General features: G+C 38.9%; 2 protein-coding genes across 3 annotated transcripts in view; one reads left to right on the top strand and one right to left on the bottom strand.

The window, feature by feature from the left end:
* The window catches only part of NT5DC1 (5'-nucleotidase domain containing 1), a 143,032-nt gene that overhangs the window by 9,698 nt on the left and 113,729 nt on the right, over positions 1-19,605 (top strand). The window contains exons 5-6 of one of the 2 annotated variants that reach the window (XM_086707643.1): positions 4,511-4,590; positions 6,320-6,401. In XM_086707643.1, coding sequence (XP_086563769.1) covers positions 4,511-4,590; positions 6,320-6,401 — 162 coding nt within the window. Of the gene's footprint in view, positions 1-4,510; positions 4,591-6,316; positions 6,402-19,605 lie in introns of both variants that reach the window. The other variant, XM_086707642.1, reaches the window with a different exon arrangement.
* Positions 7,500-19,605, bottom strand: part of COL10A1 (collagen type X alpha 1 chain) — a 45,370-nt gene continuing 33,264 nt past the window's right edge. Inside the window, exons 2-3 of the mRNA XM_025925363.2 lie at positions 14,805-14,973; positions 7,500-10,405 (exon numbers count right to left, since the gene is read on the bottom strand). Coding sequence (XP_025781148.1) covers positions 8,535-10,405; positions 14,805-14,958 — 2,025 coding nt within the window. The 5' untranslated portion in view covers positions 14,959-14,973 and the 3' untranslated portion in view covers positions 7,500-8,534. The remainder of the gene's footprint in view (positions 10,406-14,804; positions 14,974-19,605) is intronic.

Genomic DNA, 19,605 nt, shown 5'->3' on the forward strand with positions numbered 1-19,605 from the left:
TGTTATAGTTAGGTTTGCTTTGTAATATTCTCTGTCTTTTGAGAGTTTGTTTTGCTTTTGTACTGAGATCAAAGTGTCAGGAAATGAGTACTCCTGATAAAGTAAATCGGTAGGAAAACATATTTCACATTGGGGATCAATACACGATGCTTTCACACATCTCAAGTCCAAATGGCTGGTGGGAGTGAAATGGGTGTCTATGTTGCCCTTTACTCCGCTGAGGATAGAGGACTGCTGTTGTCTTTCCAGACATAGTCAGTTGTGGATAGCTGCCCTCCTCCCAGAAAGGCCAGGCACAGAGCTAAGTGTTTCACTCTGCCATCCATTCATTAAAGGAGTAAAGTACATTAAAGGAGTAAAGTATTTCTCAGCCAAGAAAAGAGCATTCACCCAGTAGGACCAACAGTCTGCCCACTCCTCTGGCTGCTAGTGGGCGCCACCTCCTGGAATCAGCAGCTTCCCTCTGGTGCTCAGTATAGCCAGGAGTGCTCTGAGGATGACCTTGGAATTTATCTCCTCTTTAACTGAGTTGGTTAGGGAGGTGTTTCCCCTTCCTGTGCTCAGTGGTCAGGTGGTGGTGACACATGACAAAGGCCTTTGTTTCTGCCACGTTGTAAGGGAAAACTTTGCCTTTAAAAAGTTATACACCTGGGGTGCCTGGGTGGCGCAGTCGGTTAAGCGTCCGACTTCAGCCAGGTCACGATCTCGCGGTCCGTGAGTTCGAGCCCCGCGTCAGGCTCTGGGCTGATGGCTCGGAGCCTGGAGCCTGTTTCCGATTCTGTGTCTCCCTCTCTCTCTGCCCCTCCCCCGTTCATGCTCTGTCTCTCTCTGTCCCAAAAATAAATAAATGTTGAAAAAAAAAATTAAAAAAAAAAAAAAAAGTTATACACCTTTTTTTAATTTTTTAATTTTTTATTTTTATTTATTTATTTTTTTAATACAACTTTTTTTCAATGTAGAGATCTATAAAAGAAGAAAAAACTGGCCTATGATTCCACAACCCAGTTAAATTTTGTTTACGTTAAAAAAAATACTGTGAGCAAATGGTTAGAAAATTTAGTTATAGAAAAGAGTAAAATGAAGAGTAATTATCTCCAACCCCTGGCCCCAGAATCCCCTTTCCTTGAACTTATTTCTCAAAAATACCAAAAGGAATCATACATTTTCTGTACTGTGCTCTTTTTAATTGACATCTTGGAGATCCTGTCACATTAGCACACAGAGATGTACTTCAGTCTGTTAAATGCTGCTGTGCTCTGCCATCCAGTGCTGTCCATCAGTCCATCCATAGTGCATACTGACTTTGTGTCTAGTGTCTGGCCATTACAAACAAGCCTGCAGTGATGTTTTCATATATGTATATTTTTCACTTTTGTGCAAATGCATTCAGGGTACACTCCTAGAAGTACAGTTGCTCTAAAGACATGTAGGTTTAAAATTTGATCAGTATTGCCAAATAAAACCTTTATTTTCATGAACACCAGTTGGTTTAGCTGTTTCCATCTACTTTGAGCGTACTCATTCCCAGAGTTAAGTAGAGCATTGTCAAGTGCATTCCCTACCAGTATGTTTAGGGAATTTAAAGCATTGATGGATACAGACATTTTACTGATCATTTACTTGATAATCACTTTTCAGGTTCTTGCACTGGCAGGAGTATGGTTTTCCTTACCCGCCGATTTCCAGAGAGCAAGTCCTTTTGACCTTGCTTCCCTCTAAACTGGTGGATTATGCAGAAATAACTTGGTATAGCGGAAACCACAGGGAGTGTGGAGGCAGGTGGTCCTGGATCATATTGACTCTGTTCCTTGCTGGGTCAAGTGATCTGGCAAAACACTAAGCCACTTTTGGCATCACTTTGTTCATATTTAAGTGAAGATGATATCACTCACCTGCAGGAGAAGTGAGCTAACATAAATTGTTCTCTTGCCTTCAGTCATTTGTGTGCCTCTGTTCTGTTATCAGTAAGAATATGTGGTTTGTAAAGTACATAGTTGTTGGCACTGGGTTCTTGGGGAGCAGTTTCTCTGTGAGCACAGCTTAACGATTTTAGGACTTATCTTCTTGTGGAGGCTTGTTTCATTGAACTGAGCTCACTAATCCCTTCATTGCCAGTGAGCTCTCTGCTTATAAGGAGGAGAGAGTCAAAGCTTTCATGTGGTAGTCTTGGAGTTTTGTTGTGGGAAGAGGCATTGAGAGCAGCCTGGTCCAGTTCACAGGTCAAGACTGAACAAGCCTCGGTGTGTCCACAGAGTGGTCATCCAGCCCAGGTTTGATAGCTGACTGAGTCAGCCCCTTGCCTTGTGGAAGGGAGTTTCATTATCCCCCTGCGTTATTTGCTTAGACCCCAACCAAGACTCGTGATCAGTGTTTCAGTTCTTTAACTGAACTTCATCTGTTAATGGCCATAAAGGGAGTGAAAGGGGAGGGGAAAGCAAGGGCACATATCTGGTGACGAGGACACCTGCTGCTCCCACTGTGCCCAGAGCAACTGGCCACTCTGGTGTCATAGGCCAAGAGAATAAATACAGGACAGGTTAATGTACCTTGGAAAGCTGTTCCCACTGTCTTAGGTCTTGGGAACCCTGGAGTATTATGTGGCCTTACAGCACAGCAAAGTGTGAGCAGAAATGTACATGTTATATTATCTCCCTCTTCCTCCAGATCCTGGTTCCTCACACTGACAAAGCCAGTCTAACCTTTCTTAGGAATGAAAAATAGTCTAATAAAATGAAAAAATGAAAAATAGCCAATAATTTCAGCTGCAAAAGAGTAAAAAACAAACTGTTTTTAACTGAGGGAAAGGATACACAAACCCACACAGCCATTTTGTGAATTAACAGAAGGAGAACTTTGAGTTTGTTTCATTTATGTTCTTAATAATTTGATATGAGGAAGTAAAAAGCATTAAATGGCAGTTAAAGGGATAGACATCTGGCCCCTGCAGAGGGTTTTCTCCTGTTAATTTACCCACGACACTCCTTCATTCCAGAAGTCCATTCTGCTATTAGATCATTCATTCGTTTGCTTAACAAACATATTGAGGGCCTACAATATGCTGGGTATTGTGCTTAGTGGACACTAAAGAGCAAGACAGCCGTGTTCCAGAACCTCATACATTACAAATGGGAGAAAGGGAGGACTCGAAATCAGGCACTTATAATAGTGCATTCAATGTTACGACCATTTGAAAAGTACTTTCTTACATTAAACTAAAATCTGGCTTCACCTTTGGTTGTTTGATTCCTCTTTGTGCAAGGGTTATGACATTGGGACCCCACACCCTGCCCAAAGCAAAGTGGTTGGTCTCAGTCCTGGTAAACAGGAGTGAGATGTTAGAGGCGATGAGACAGAAGGAAGGAGCAATGGGGGCTGGGTTCCACTGGGACTTCTGAGAAGCACTGAGAATACCTCCCGGAGTTGTCAATCCAAGGGACAGAAGTCTTCGCTGTCTCCTAAACTTGAGGCTCATCCACTGGTGCCTGGAGCTTGCCACGTGAGCCACATGGACTCCACAGGCTTTTGGGGAAAGTGAATGACACAGGTGTGCTTAGGTGGGATGATGTCATTTAGCACGGCCATGGCTGGGATCAGACTTGAGTCAAAGGGATGTGACATGGGTCATCAGGTGTCTGCCCAGGGATGTCAGATTCGAAAGTGACATCTGTACCAAGCAAGGAAGGGCTCAAGTTTGATTCTGTCCTAGGGCCAAATAGGATAAATTAAATTCCTCTCTTCCATGAGATCCTGGAGTGCCTGTCCTGTGCTCCTGAGATTTTCCAACATTAGTATGCTGTGTCCTGATATGATGTGCTATTTTTTTTTTATTCCTCTCAGTGCATTGGTTATTCTCACATTGCACTGAAGGTGGACCAGCCAGCACAGATATGGAAAGGCACTGTTGTATTGATTACTTCATGGTACTCCAATGTTAGACTGATTGTTTTGAAATTCAGTGACATTGGTAACATAAATTGTGGCTTTTTCATAATCCGTTTTATATTTGGGGTAAATCTATTTTTAATTTTTACATAAAAGCATTTTTTTTCATGAAATCCTTGAATTATGGATATCATATTTTAACTTTCTTGCAGCTTAAACCTTCTTTAAAAGACAACAATAGGGGCTCCCTGGGTGGCTTAGGCTGTTCAGCATCTGGCTTTTGATTTTGTCTCAGGTCATGATCTCACGGTTCATGTCATGATATCAAGCCTGCATTGAGCTTTATGCTGACAGTATGGAGCCTGTTTGAGATTCTCTCTTTCCCTCTCTCTCTGCCCCTTCCCCGCTTGCCTGCATGTATACACATGTGCTCACTCTCTCGCTCGCTCTCTTTCTCTCTCTCTCAAAAAAAAAGACAATGGTAGCCTGTAATGGAGCCATTCTGAATTGAAATAGAGGTCCCTTTAAGTGACTAACCCAAAATCTGGTGTCTCTTTAGTCAGGTTTCTGTGTGTCACATAAATGAGGCAATAATTTATTCCCAGTTTAAATTTTTGTTCTTTTTTAGGAAAATATTATTTTTATGATAACTACTTCGACCTGCCAGGAGCTCTTCTATGTGCCAGAGTCGTGGACTCTTTAACAAAGGTGAGCAGGAGCTCATTTTTTAGAAATTATGGTATGTATTTAGTCATAAATCAGAGGACTTAATTATATATGTCTTTTGAGTTGAGATTTTACTCAGTTTCCTCTCTGTAGTTGTAGAAGTGACTGAGGAAGAAAAACAAAATTTGGTCGAGTATTTTGGGAAAATTAAGTAGCAGTGACTATTTTTTTTTCTCAAGGATAATAAACCTATTCGCCAGCAGGGGGTGCAAAAGTCTAAAAAGAAAACAGACCACACAGGTGGAAAAATATTTTCTTGGTTTCATTAGCAGAATAAAAAAAAAAAAAGTAAGTAAATTCCACCTGTTCTTAAGCATTCTAAATAATATGAAATTAAAAAATGAGATGGAGTTTTTAAATTCATCATTTTGAGCAGTTTGATGCATGCAGACTTCATACTGTTTATGAAGATTGAATAGATGTCTGGTTCCAAGAAGTTACACTTAGTTAGGGCTTAAGACCTGTGAACAGAATCCAGTTTTATGTCAGAATTACTTTTCTTTTTTGCATATGTTGTCTTTTAAAATCATAATGATCATGTTGATAACTGAACATGGATAATGGTTTATTTTTGAACCAGAATTAGTCATGTTTTTGTGAAAGTTTCTGTTGAGCAATAATTTTAGTATGTTGGTAGAAGTTATTTACGTGAGCTGGAGTCAGTTTTTTATTCATAGTAACTTCAAGCAAATTTATCAGTCCTGAAATATTTCAGAGCTTATATAATTAGATACAAATACCTAGTAGTTTGTCTTTGTTTAGATAGAAGGACACCAGTTAATGTTTCCAAGAAAGCAAGGGGTTGTAGGGTTATGTGTTTTAATATAATGTTACTTGCTTCCTGGTTTAAAGAAATCTGAATAAAAATGGTGTACATTTTGGGTTTTGAACCTCCTTTATCTCTCCTGTAGAGACTTGCTGCTCTTTTATATAGAAATCAGGTAAAGTGCATTGAATTCTAAAGTAACCAGCTTTTAGGACTTTAGGAGTTGAAGTTTCTTAGCCCCATTGATGCCCCACTACATGAAGAGGCACATTCTGATATCTCAAAAGCTATAACACCATAAATTTACTCATGTGTTTAAAATACATAATTTTTAGACGTTACATTGAGTGGAAATTTCTATTTTATTTGGCCTATATGAGCTATATTAATATTTAATTATATGTATATATATTGTATATATATATTGTATACATATATATATATATACACATAACAGTGATTTTCATGGAAGATTTCTTTTTTTAAATCATTCGGAAGAATGAGTTTATACATCTATTACCTTTTCTTTCCAATTTTAGTATATGTGCTGCCGAAGCGAGCACTATCTATTACCTTTTCTAAAATATGAGTCCCAATTTTATTTTTTATTTTTAAAAAACTGTTTTTAATGTTTTATTTTTGAGGGAGAGACAGAGTATGAGCAAGGGAGGGGCAGAGAGAGAGGGAGACGAATCCGAAGCAGGCTCCAGGCTCTGAGCCATCAGCACAGAGCCCAACGCAGGGCTCGAACTCACAGACCATGAGATCATGACCTGGGCTGAAGTTGGATGCTCAACCAACTGAGCCACCCAGGCGCCCCATAAAATATGAGTCCCAGTTTTAGATTACAGTAATAATGTAATGGTTTGGCAAGTGTTTTCTACTGGGCTTGAAAACAGAATTATTACGTATGTTAACATTTGGAATTTTTTTTTTTTTTAGCAGAACAATGGTCAAAAAACATTTGATTTTTGGAAGGATATAGTTGCTGGTATACAACACAATTATAAAATGTCAGCTTTTAAGGGTGAGTAATGTGAAGAGAGATTTTCTAATAGATGTTTATTAAATGCTATGTCTTATGAATTACTTAGAAGTTACCTATTTTGTTATGTGTCTCAGTTAGGATTTACGTTCATCTTAAATTTTGCTATGTAGTTGGTACTGTTTACATTTTAAGAGGTTCTGTAATTCATGTCTGGTTCATGGCCATAATTGCCAGTATTCTGAGCTATGCTGTCTCTTACATGCCTGCCTAAAGGGTCGTTCTGTGGGCTCCCTAGAATTGAAGTTCACACTTCAGTATTTCCCAGCCTGGGAATGCAGATTACTCACACCTATAACCATTGATGTCGTGGTTATAGACTGGTAGGGGAAGTGAGAATTCTATTCTCATTGCTTAAAACAGGATTGGCTGACTCAGAATGGGGCAGAGACATCGCCAAGCTGCAGCTAAGGTTTCACAGCTGTATCCGCAGTCTGCTTGAGTTACACAGAGGATATTTCTAAGGAATAAAGAGATGGGTTTATCATATGTTACCTCGTTGACTCCAACCAGACTGTCCTGATTCAACCAGTGGGCTGACTGATAGATGCTCAAGAGCAGTGTTTCTCAGCTTAGAGAAATGTTGTCTTTTGATTGACATAAACTTGCCTGCCTTCTTTTTAATGTAATTTAAGCCATCAAAATGTAATATCAGCTCTTAAAAGCTGATATTAACGTAATCCTAAATATTATGACTAAAATCTGACATGATGGCAGCAAATAGTAACTGCAGAATATTTTTTCAAATTACATATTTCTCTGCCACCTGCTTTGTCCTTCCCTGAAGAAAATCACTGTTTTGGAGTAATCGTCTCACTTTTCCATGCCCAGTCACCTGCCCTTCACCCTGGCTGGTAGGTCCCATGGGGTCCTGTGGGGGCCTTTTCACAGTCCATCCTGAGTGCTGGGGGAGGGGGGTGTGGGAATGCCCATCCCCAGTAGAGGGGAGTATCCGTGACAACTGTAAAAGTCACCCACCTACCACTACTGTTTTACTTTTATTAACTTTGTAAAATGAAAAGCCTTCAAAGAATGGTTGAGAATACCAGATTGCTGCTGTCGAATAAATTAACACAAAAATCTGTTGATGTTATTTTATTGCATTGTAAATAAGGAGTAGGTAAAACATTTCATGCTTTAACAAGTGAGGCACAGCTTAAAAGTTTTAAACAGCAATATAAAAATACAGTACAGAGCATAAATAAATAACGTCTTTTCATTTCTAGTCAGATTGTGAAACGCTTGACGTTAGTTATACTTTCACTAGAATAGGAGGCTCAGGGTACATATGGTAATGGTCTGTAAACCCACAATATCATATTATGTAAGATTCAAGATGGAATTAAAGAAATCAAATTAATCACACTTGTATTAAGTAAATAAAATAGGTTAGACACCCATTTCCAAGTTACGAAGGGTATATAGGAAGCTTTCCTGCAGTCACAGAAAAGTTTGCAAAGGTTCATGGCTAAAGCACCTTGCATTTCAGAGTAATTTTAACATAATCTTTTGGTTTTATTAGAGCTGTAAGTCTATATGCACCTGTATGTTTGAATAGATCTTGATGAAGGGGCCATATAAGCCTTCGAGTAATGCACCATCAGAAAGATCTCAGGGTATACAGTGTCTTTGAAATTTGAATATTCAAGTATTTGAGTTCTATAAAGATATGATACCTCCTGATTGTTTCCTAGAAGTTCTCCTGTTAATTGTTAGAAACAGGCTTCTTTTTAAAAACAAATGCTGAATTTCTGAAATCAAATTTAACGTAATTTAGTGTCCCATTTCAGGGTTTCATTGCGATCATTTTATTTTTTTAGCCTAGTAGGACTTGCATGGTGAAATTTTTAAATACTGAAGGAGTTCACAGAAAACTTTAAAGAGTCTTAAGGCTGCTGACTAGAAATTCAAGAGAGTCTTCGCATATGATTTACCATTGCAGCTCGCTTTGTCAGGGGGACAGTTTATTGGTCTGAAAGCTCAAATCTGTATTTTGGAAAATTAAAATTAGTCACATTTTTTTTTTTGCCTACCTCCATATGCATTTTGTGGGGCGCAGTGGAGTTGGAGAATGCCTTTTCAAGCAGATTTACATTAGCTCGGTTGGGAATATGCTCACATTGGTGCCACCAAGAACCCTGAGAAGGAGGAGTGGACATACTCAGAGGAGTACAGCCCATTTGACCCAGCATTGGGCAGCTGGAGCCACACCTGGTCATTTTCTGTGAGATCGAGTATGGCACTCCCGGAAGCCTGATCCAGGTAGCCTTTGGTGTATTCATCATAGGTGTACATGACAGGGGTGCCGTTCTTATACAGGCCCACCCAAACATGGTTCCCTTTCACATGCACGTGGTAGGAGAAATAGTATGTTCCTGGGATCCTACAGGTAAAGATTCCAGTTCTTGAGTCATAATGCTGTTGCCTGTTATACAGAATCTTATCAAATGGGATGGGAATACCTATAGCTGGGTAAGCTTTGGAGAGAATAACAGTGAACGCAGACACAGGCATCCCCGTTACTCCCTGGTTGGCACTAACAAGAGGCCTTTGGCCTGCCTTTATAAAGCCCTCGGACGGGGCTGCCTGGCCTGGGGGGCCTGGAGGGCCTGGGGGACCGGGGAGGCCAGGCTCTCCAGTGTGGCCTCTCGGACCTGGAGGCCCTGGTGGCCCAGTGGGACCATTAAGCCCCTTAGTTGCAATGCCAGCTGGGCCAGGAGGACCTGGAGTTCCTGGATCCCCTTTAGATCCAGGGAATCCTGGAATGCCTGGTGGCCCAATGGGGCCTCTGGTACCTGGTATTCCAGGGGCACCTCTTGGACCAGCCTCACCATTGTGTCCAGGTACTCCCTTAGCTCCTGCTGGGCCCACAGGACCTGGGAGACCAGGAGGTCCTTTAACTCCAGGGTCACCTTTTGGGCCTGGGAGCCCTGGATTTCCCTTAAGACCACTGGTGCCTGGTTCTCCCGGGTACCCTGGTTTTCCATCTAACCCAGAGGAACCCCTTTCTCCCTTAGCCCCAGGGTGTCCTGCAGGCCCAGCCGGTCCTGTTTCACCTTTAGGGCCTGGAATTCCTTGGTTGCCTGGGATGCCTTTTGGTCCTTGGGGTCCCATGTTTCCGGGGGGTCCAGTCAGACCTGGTTCCCCAGGATGGCCTGCTGGGCCTTGTTCCCCTTTGGCACCTGGACTCCCTGGAAGGCCAATAGGTCCTCTTTGTCCCTTCAGGCCTGGTAACCCTGGTTTCCCAAAGCCAGGAGCCCCGGGGACCCCAGCTATTCCTGGGGCCCCAGGGTGACCTTTTGTCCCAGGAATCCCTGGCTGGCCTGGGGCTCCAGGGGCTCCTGGCTTTCCAATGCCTTCTGGTCCTCGTTCCCCAGGAGGACCTTGGGGGCCTGGCGGGCCAGCTGGTCCTCTCTCTCCTGGAAAGCCCCGATCACCTTTGATGCCTGGCTGCCCTGGAAGCCCATTTTCACCTCTTTTTCCTACTCCAGGAGAGCCAGGTGGTCCCATGGGACCCTGAGGGCCTGGAAGGCCCCTCTCACCTGGGCGTCCAGGAGTACCATATCCTGTTTCCCCTTTCTGTCCATGCACACCAGGGACTCCTGGTGTGCCCTTTTCTCCAGGAAAGCCTCTGGGTCCTGGGGCTCCTGGAGGTCCTTGTTGTCCGGGTTTTCCTGGAACAGTAATTCCAGCTGGGCCAGGGATTCCAGGTGGCCCTGGTGGGCCCCGTGGTCCTGGTAAACCAGGTGGTCCAATATCTCCTTTGGGTCCATATAGTCCTTTCTCCCCGGGTTTTCCTGGGAGTCCTGGCAAACCTGGCTTTCCAGTGGTGGATGGTCCTGGTGGTCCTGGTAATCCTGGCTCTCCTTGGGGTCCAGGACTTCCGTAGCCTGGTTTTCCTGGTGGTCCAGATGGACCCGGGTGCCCTCGAGGTCCCACAGGGCCTGGGGGACCAGGGATACCTTGCTCTCCTCTTATTGATACACCTGAAAGACATGTCCGATACACAGACCCAGAGAGAGGGATGATTAGTAATGTTAAGGGATCATTGCTTCTTGAAATATAAATCAGGACAGGACATGGCAGTGTCCGTCAGTCCATTTTGGCAGACTAAGCTCAAACGGTTCCAGATAACACATTCTACATTGTTTTTAAAAACACTGCCAGAGGGCACGGTTTCATAAAACCATGGCTACCATAGTAGTTTCATTAGATCCTAATTATCCATAAAAATAAACTGGGATTGAAGAATTCATCTAGAATAAGAGTATAGGGGGGACTGGGGCGCCTGAGTGGCTCAGTCGGTTAAGCGTCGAACTCTTGGTTTTGGCTCAGGTCATGATCCCACAGGTCCTGAGTTCAAGCCCTGCATCAGGCTCTGCACTGACAGTGTGGAGACTGCTTGGGATTCTCTCTCTCTCTCTCTCTCTCTCTCTCTCTCTCTCTCTCCTCTCTGCCCTTCCCTTGCTTGTGGTCTCTTTCTCCTCTTCTCTCAAAATAAATAATAATAATAATGAAAAGTGTACAGGTGAAATATTTACCTTACCCCCATTTATTTGGAGAAAATCATCTACCTCAAAAGGAAAGGGGAAAGTATTTAACAGTAAAGGAATGAAGAGACAAATGCAGAAATAATGGGAAAATATTTAAGAACTCTAACAATTGTCTTTCTCAAAAGCTAGCCTATATGACATCAGTGAGAAGTGCTATTGATTTCTAGTTTATATCTGCCATGGTTCTGCTGAACACAGTTTAGATTTAGTTTGAATTTTTTCAACTTCAGTACATACTGTGAGCTCCTACATTCTCCTTTAATTGACTTAAAATCGAAACAAAGAATTAGAGAATTAGATCTAATGGGCAAAGTATATATAAAATAGTATTAAAATATTTATCTAAAGTTTTTTTTGACTAATGCAAATAGATATTGTTGATTTCATAAAGCTGTGGGTTCATTTGAACTAAATACTTCTACTGATATTATGGATTAAATTCAAAAATCACTTATTCACTGCTTGCGGTGTGAAAAGTGCCCCTGGGCCACAAGTGTGGGGGAAGCACACGACACATCTTATAAGAGTCCTCAAGGGAGCAAAACACGTGTCCATGTGATAAGTGCTTAAAGAGGTGTCCACGGTTTTGGTTTTAGTCATTCAAAGGTGGGATTAAACAGAGCATTACTGCCATTAGGATATATAATTAGGGAAGTATTACCATGTCAAAGAATCTTTAGGCAACAATCATCATAAACATCTATAAGATATTCTTTCTCAGAGAAATTCTTTAATAGCAAAAATGGTAATAAAATGACATGTGATTTAAGTGTCTACTTGCAGAGTTTATATTAAAATCACTTTCTGTTTAATAAATTTTCAGGAACATAGATGGAATGCCTTCATATACTATTTAGATTCTTACACGTTGGAAAATGGTTCATAGTAATGGTAGATTTAGCAAATGGCATAATCGTTGAATGGTTTGGTCAAAACCCTGAAAATGACGTTTGGCTGTGACTTTTGAGCCATACCTTTTTTGTACAAAAATGATTATTTAATTTACTTAAACTTTGTCTAAGTCTTTAATGGCTTTAGAAATCAAAATGAAAACTAAATTGGAATTAATATTAAGTGAATTGAAATAAATTGTAAATTGCCTTTGAACACATATGCCTATGGGTATAGTTCCCATTAACTGTTAATTGTTGGTACATTATTATATTTTTAACAATCTTTCATATTAATTAACTGGCATGTAAGAAGTAGTTAGCCAACAATAGTTGCCTATTCTCCTGGGTAGAGAGATTCCTGATATCTGAAAAACATTTAGTGACAAATGAAATGTAAAATACAGAGCAGAATCATTAAAATAGATGTGCTGAAAAAGGAAAATTACTTTAGACTTGGATATTTTGTACTGATTAGAGTTATGTTTTGTTTTGCAAATTTTTAAATGTATAGAACTTTATTCACCCCTGAATTTTCAGAAAATGACATCAGGAAGAAGATTATGAGAAAAATTAGTTTATGGAAAAGATCTCCACGTAATCATACATATCTTATTGATAGATTGACTTTTTAGTGGACATATACGATATGTCTATAAGTGTAAAGGGGTGTGATACATTGCAAGTAGAATAGATGAATAAGTAGAAAACAAAATAGTACATTTTTTTTCAAATGCAAGCTATGTTAGATGGGGTTTGCTTTAGAATCTTATTCTGAATCTCCTAAAGGTCAGTATCCATACTAAAAATGATGGTCTTGGTCTGGTTAGAAATCTGTTTAATGTTAAAATAGGGAGTAAAATAGGGAGGAAAAACAGTCTTACTGAAAATGACTGTATAGAGCATCTTTTGAAACTGGAAGTTCCAAGACAGGGTGATCTCAGTCACTTGGAATGTTGCCCTAATAGGTCCTCCACCTCTTCATGCAAGAAAGAATGTGAGTTCTGTTGTGTCTTTGGGGGATAGCCCCTGTTTGTTGCTTGCCGACTGAAAAAAAATTAAAGATTAGGGTGATACCATCCTCAAGGAGAAATGATTACCCAGCAGAAAAGTTTCTGAAATGCCACAAGCCAAAATAGTGGTTGATTATGTCAGAATGTGGCATCCACCTGGCCACCAGCTCTGCAGTCCTTTGCAGTGTAATTTAGTGTGTTTTGGCTGAGCTGTCTTTGAGCCTGTGTTGAACAGATGAGCCCAGGAATTAAATAGGCACTCTTTGTGTTTCTGTTATCAGTTTAATGTTATAATTGTATAAATTGTGGGCTTTTGTCTTTCTTTCAGTGCATTAGTGCCTGCCAGTGAATTATAAGGTATTTGAGTTTCCACCTCAAATTATTATCAAGTAGAGACCTTAGTGGAGTTAACAATTAAGATGCAGCTTCTCAACTTTTCATTTGTTAGTAAGATACATATTTTCATTTATTCTGCAGAAATAGCCAAGTACATGTGATGCTTGAGTCTTTTTAACTCAAGACTGTTTCATATGATCTTAGTAAACTATAAAAAGTGTGACTTAGTGATCATAACAGTGTACCCAGTGATGTTTGTCCTAGCATTTCACATTGCTGTTCGTTGCTTCAAGTAAAGTAGCAGGTTTCCTTATCTTTTATTCTTTCTTTCTGTAACTTTTCTCGTTCTCATATATTATTGTATTCTGAGACGTTCAGAAGTTTTTGTTATGCACCTGTGCCTTTGTTTTCATTGAGCTCCCTTTCCATGAATTGCTTTAAATTTTGTTTTTCTCAAGAAGAGATTCCTGTAAGTTTAACTTGCTCAAAATGGTTGTCTCCAAAAGCATAATTTGTAAAGTTTATGGCAAATACCCTTAGCATTATTTGCAAGGTAAAATATATAACTATAATGAAAAAATACTAAGGAAAGGAAATTTGAGTCCTGCAATCAGTTCAGATTGTTCAGTTTAATTCAGTAGATTTTTACAGGCAGTTTGTGCCAGATGCTATTAAAATAGAATTAGCAAATGTGAAACCTAATAATTGCCTTTCTTGAGGATCTGTTAGTAGTGTACATACATTTCCTCAGTTCACTTCATAGTAACTGAGAAAGCTGAACAGTTGGGAAATGGATTCAAGAACAAAGTTAAATCGTGTCTAAGGCTACCCCACCTGTACCACCACAAGTGAGGAGGAGGAGTACCCGTAGTGCTGCTAATACTTGAGCACTTGACAGGTATTCACTCACTTAAGCTTCATGACAGCCCTTGGAGATAGCTGCTGCTTCTTTTACAAATGAAGAAACTAAGGCACAGAGGGGACAAGTAACTTACCTGAAGTCACATAGTTAGTACAAGGCAGTTCATAAGTCTGAGTACTTAACTGCTAAACCATACAGAAATTTATAAAGAACTGTGAAAATTGCTGCTTCATTTGTCTGTTAAGTTTCTTGGGAAGGCATTAGATTTTATTTGATAATTAAGACTGAGTTTTGTATATGTGGACTGGCTGAATCGGTTGTAAAAGTAAATAATGGTCAACTGTTTAGATGGATAAACCTGCTACTCTTTGTACAATTGTCAATTATTTTTAGTTAAAACATTTTAAACTTGATTAATTTTTATTAGATTCATATTTCTAGATTATGGGTAATTGCACAAAAGCATCATTTGAGGGAAAAACTTTGCACACATAAAAGTTCTTACTATTCTTTGGGTACATCTTTCTACTATACTCATTATACAAAGGATTTTAATGTTCTTGAATAGACCTGCTTTTTCCATAAATTATTTTGTTCTAATATTTCGGACAGGTTCGGGAGTTCAAAGGTAATTGAACACCAAATAGAGTTAATTTTGTTTAAGAGATCATTAAGATTGTAGAAAGCAACAACCAATATGTTTATAGAGCAAAATACACAGTTTTGTTTACCTTTACTCTTTATGGCATAGGGAATGAAGAACTGTGTCTTAGTGTTGGGTAGTGGGCCTTTTATGCCTGTAGGTGTTTGGTATCGCTCAGCATAAAATCCTCCATGAACCAGGTTCAGGGACAGTAGCAGCAAAAGGGCTGTTTGTGGCAGCATGTTCTCAGATGGATTCTGAAAAACAGAAAAGAATAGTGTGTTGTTATTGACCTGTTTTATCTGTCTGATGTTGGACAGATGAATTCTTTATTCTAAAAGGTAGTTAGGTACCTTTTTTTTTTTTTTTTACCTTATCCTGTTTTTAATGTATTCCATAAATCAGAATTATAAGTTTTTAGTTACATGAATATATGGCTTAGTTGTTATTGGAAACCACATTCAAGTAATCAAGCAAAACTGAAGTGATTTTTTAAAAAAAGACACACAGAAACCATAATTGGATGCATATATTAATAATTCGGTATCTTTAACATAGATTGAAACATCCACTAGTTCCAAAATACACTGAATAGGACATGATTTTACCAATATGATTTTATTAAGTCTGTCTTTTATGTAGACTGATACGAATTAAACTTTCCAAGTACACTTTAGTGGAAAGTCATTTTTTTTAAATGACAAAAACCAAATAGTCAGTTTATTGAGGCTTATTTCCAAATAAGCTAACATGGAGGTCCACTAGAGTATGAAGTGATAGACTTACCTGGTGCCGGCGTTCCTGGAGATGATTTCTTTGCAGCTTTCTGAACCCTCCTGTGCCCAGGTGAGCAGTGCAGAAGGGTGCCTTCTTCAGAGCTATCCGGCAGTATTTATACTGTTTTTTCCCTTACTTCATGAGGTTACCCTGAGTTTAAGCTCCTCCCTCGAGAGGTGGAGAGAGTACTAATTATGGTGGAAAGTTCTATTGGGCAGGCGTACAGGATCAGGTTGGGCTGTCTTTCCTTGTTTTCTTATTGAAAAATAAACTCTTTGTCTTAAATATATATTAATAGTTTTAACCATGCACCATCTTTTTCTATGATTTTATTTTAGAATTTATTACTCAGATGTTTAGGTTGGTTCATGATGGGATGATAATACCCCCTTTTATTTTTGAAAGTACATTCTTGTGTTATTTGTTTGAAAATATTTGGTAGTGTATGTAAGTAGGAAAGGAAGTCTTTTGGATGGGGATGTGGATATGAACCATCATCTAAATTCTTTAATTATGACGGAAAGCCACCAATGTGTCCATTAATGTTCTTAAACTTTTATGAAAATAGCTTACTCCTATTCTTACTTATTTTTGAGCTTGAGAAAAACAAAATGGTAAAAATGTAGATATGTATTGTGTCTTAGGATTTTTGTGTAAGTCCTCAGAAGTTAAGAGAAATTTTATGTATGTTAGTATATACATACTATATTTTAATTTTTCATATTAAATATTTTAAAGTTTTCAGAAATTTCAAATTCCATGAATTTGGTAGTAGAGTTAGCAATATAATTACCCTGAGGGATTATTTACAACATTACAATGTATTCAGTAAATAGTTTCAGGTTTTATTGCTTCATTTTGAATTTTACTTTAGATTTTCAGTAGAGATTACAAAAGCCTTAACTGATAATGTCAGATCATGTCTGTTTAAATAAAATTGTTAAGTTCATGGCAGATGAAGAAAATTCCTCAAACTTTGCTTTCAGTTTAAAAATCTCCGTGGCTTACCTTACCTTTAGGAATCTTGATTCAGCCCAGTTAGAAACATTTTTCCCCTCAAGATGCAAGTAAACATTATCATTGTCATTTTCAATGGTTAGAATTCTCTTTAACAATATTAAGAGACTCTTAAAGTCAGTTTTCAGGATGCTAAAAAATCTAATAAAAGCGGAATGTTGAGAGGCCAAACTTTGTATCCAATTTTATTGTTTTGGAGCTAAATTAAATCAACTGTACAGGTGAAGTAGGTGAGAAGAAAAACTCCATAACAGGCATAGATACAACATTTTGAAAACCTCTGCAGAGTTAGGGGTGCCTGGGTGGCTCAATCGCTTAAGTGTCTGACTCTTGGTTTCAGCTGAGGTCATGATCTCATGATTTCAAGAGTTCCAGTCCCACATCGGGCTCTGTGCTGACAGTGTAGAGCCTTCTTGGGATTCTCTCTCTTCTCTCTCTCTCTCTCTCTCTCTCACTGTCTCTGTCTCTCTTAAAAATAAGTAAATTAAAAAAACAAAAACCTCTGCAGAATTAAAGTAGTATGGTTTCAGGATTGATCAACAATTGAAATAATTGAATGTTTGACCGGTGGATGAAATAAAGATTTGTTCTTTTTGTTGTCCTTTCCTCCTCCTGTGCCTGTCATTTTCTGTATTTCTTTAGATTAAGCCTTGTATAGCACCTTACAGAAATGTAAACAGATAGCTCATCTCGGTGATCCGCTTTCTCCTAACTCTCACTTTTAAACCTTTCCTTGGTTGCCATATTTAAAAATCTACAAGGTCCTATATGTCTTTATAAATACTCCTAGATACACATGAAACACAGCCTTTATATCAGTTTAGATTAACAGGAGAATTAGAAAGTTTATATTCTAATACTTCTTTCATCATTTGGAAATTGTCTATGGAACAGCTTTTGTAATTATATAATTAATATGAGCTCTGCTATGTCTAACAGACTGCAAAGGTAAGTGGGAGAAATGGCTGCCTTCCACTTACTTATGGTTCATTTGGATAATGTTTTGGAAAAGTAGGTGAGGTAACATGGATGTTCTTGAAGGCTAGGCTATAGAATTTGTTTGAAAAGGAGTTATTAGAAGTACATGTTGTAGGGGCACCTGGGTAGCTTAGTCGGTTAGTGTCTGACTCTTGATTTAGGCTCAGGTCATGATCTTATGGTTAGTGAGTTCAAGCCCCATCTGGGGTTCTGTGCTGACAGTGCAGAGCCTGCATGGGATTCTCTCTCTCCCTGTCTTTCTCTGCCCCTTCCCCACTTGCATACGTGGTCTCTCTCAAAAATAAACATTAAAAAAATTAAAAAAGCAAGTACATATTCTAGTATTTTTGTATGTATATATGGTTACACACACGTACACTTATTTGTTTAGAATCGAGACTGATACCTGTTAGATACCATTCATATGGAAGTTGAGAAGATTAATTCTCAGCTCTTCCTAGTGCACCTATGTAGACCATTTGTTCATCTGTGGCTACTCCAGCTATTTTCAGAGCTTTTCACCTTAAACTCTCTAGGTGTCTGTTACACAATGAAAAGTTTGGACTAGGTTTCTAAGCTCCTCAGCTTTAAAATTAGATTATTATTGTGTTTGAGGTATTTTGCTGTTCCCCATGGTGAGACAGACAGTGGGCTTGGCTCCATTTAGTACTTATTAGACAAAGTCCATACCAGGTGGTCATATGCCTTCTTTTTGGGATATGTAAATATATGTGGGTATTTGTCAATCTATATTCCCCTTTAACTTTGGAAAATGTGGTGTCTTTATTGGAGAAGCCCTGGACATTCAACCCTTTTTGCAAATAGTGTATTTATTTCAGCGCAGGGAATCTGACTGCTGTTTGCTTTGTTAGTCACATAAGAAGTACTGTCTTGTCCAAAACAGATTGTAGAATCAGAATATTTGCTAGCCACACCTCACCCAATTGTGTATTTAAAACTATTTTTACTTTGGGAGTTTACTTGTAGCTGTTTGAAGTGCCTAGTCTGTGGCTTCATGATGAAAACCCATCCTACTTAAAACAGAAAGCCATGCTTTTTAAACGCCGTAACCTAAGTGAATTTAAGTATCATATATGAATGTTTTTTGCATATCTAGCATTTAGCCGCTTTAAGCTTGCCTATCCATTTTCACTACCCAGGGTTAGTCGTTAACTCTGAATATTTTTTGAGTACCTCTTATGTGTCCGGCATAGAGATAAAAAGTGGGTGAATAATGTGCGGCCCCCACCCTTACTGGGTTTGAACAGTGGTTCACAACCTTTTTTCCCCATTTCTACATTTCTGGGGGACATGACACAGTCCCTTCAGTCTTCCGTGTTCTGTGAGATAGTGGTGGTTCAGAGACTATATTCTGAAAAAGCCCTTCAGGTGATCATAGTGGACTCCTAAGTTGGAATATCTTGGTCTGATAACACTGTTTGATTACAGCTTATTAATATATTGTTACATAGTTTTTGTTGTTTTGTGCATATAGTTTTTAACTTTATCGTGGAAAATTTTAGTCTCAGATAGAAATAGAGAGATTAGTTACTGTGAGTGCCTAGGTACCCCTTTACCCAATTTAAACTAATCTCAGCTCCTTGCCACTCAGTCCTTCCATTCGGCATAGCCCAAAGTTGTGGGCAAATGCTACACATATGTTGTACCAATTCACCTGTGAATATTTCAGTATACTACTCCAGAAAATGAGTCCTTTTTCTCTAAAACAAAATCTTCATCATACCTAAAAAACTAACCATTTCTTAATATTATCAAATCCATTAGTCCGTGTTCATATTTTCCTAGTTATTTTAATGTATGTACACACACACGTACATATGTATGTAAGTGTATACATGTTCATATATAAGCATATATAGATAATTCATATAGTGTGTGTATATGTGTATATATACATGTACATACATATTTATGTTTTTATTGGTTTATTCTTTGTTCAAATTAGGTTCATGAATTGTCTCTAATTTTTTTTTTTTAATGTTTATTGATTTTGAGAGAGAAAGTGAGCGAGCATGCCAGCAGAGGAGTAGCAGAGACAGAGGGAGAGAAAGAATTGAATCCTAGGCAGGCTCTGTGCTGATGGTGCAGAGCCTGAC

Source organism: Puma concolor, chromosome B2 (genome assembly GCF_028749965.1).
Source record: "Puma concolor isolate L17-30 chromosome B2, mPumCon1.1.hap2, whole genome shotgun sequence".
NCBI classification, from domain to species: domain Eukaryota; kingdom Metazoa; phylum Chordata; class Mammalia; order Carnivora; family Felidae; genus Puma; species Puma concolor.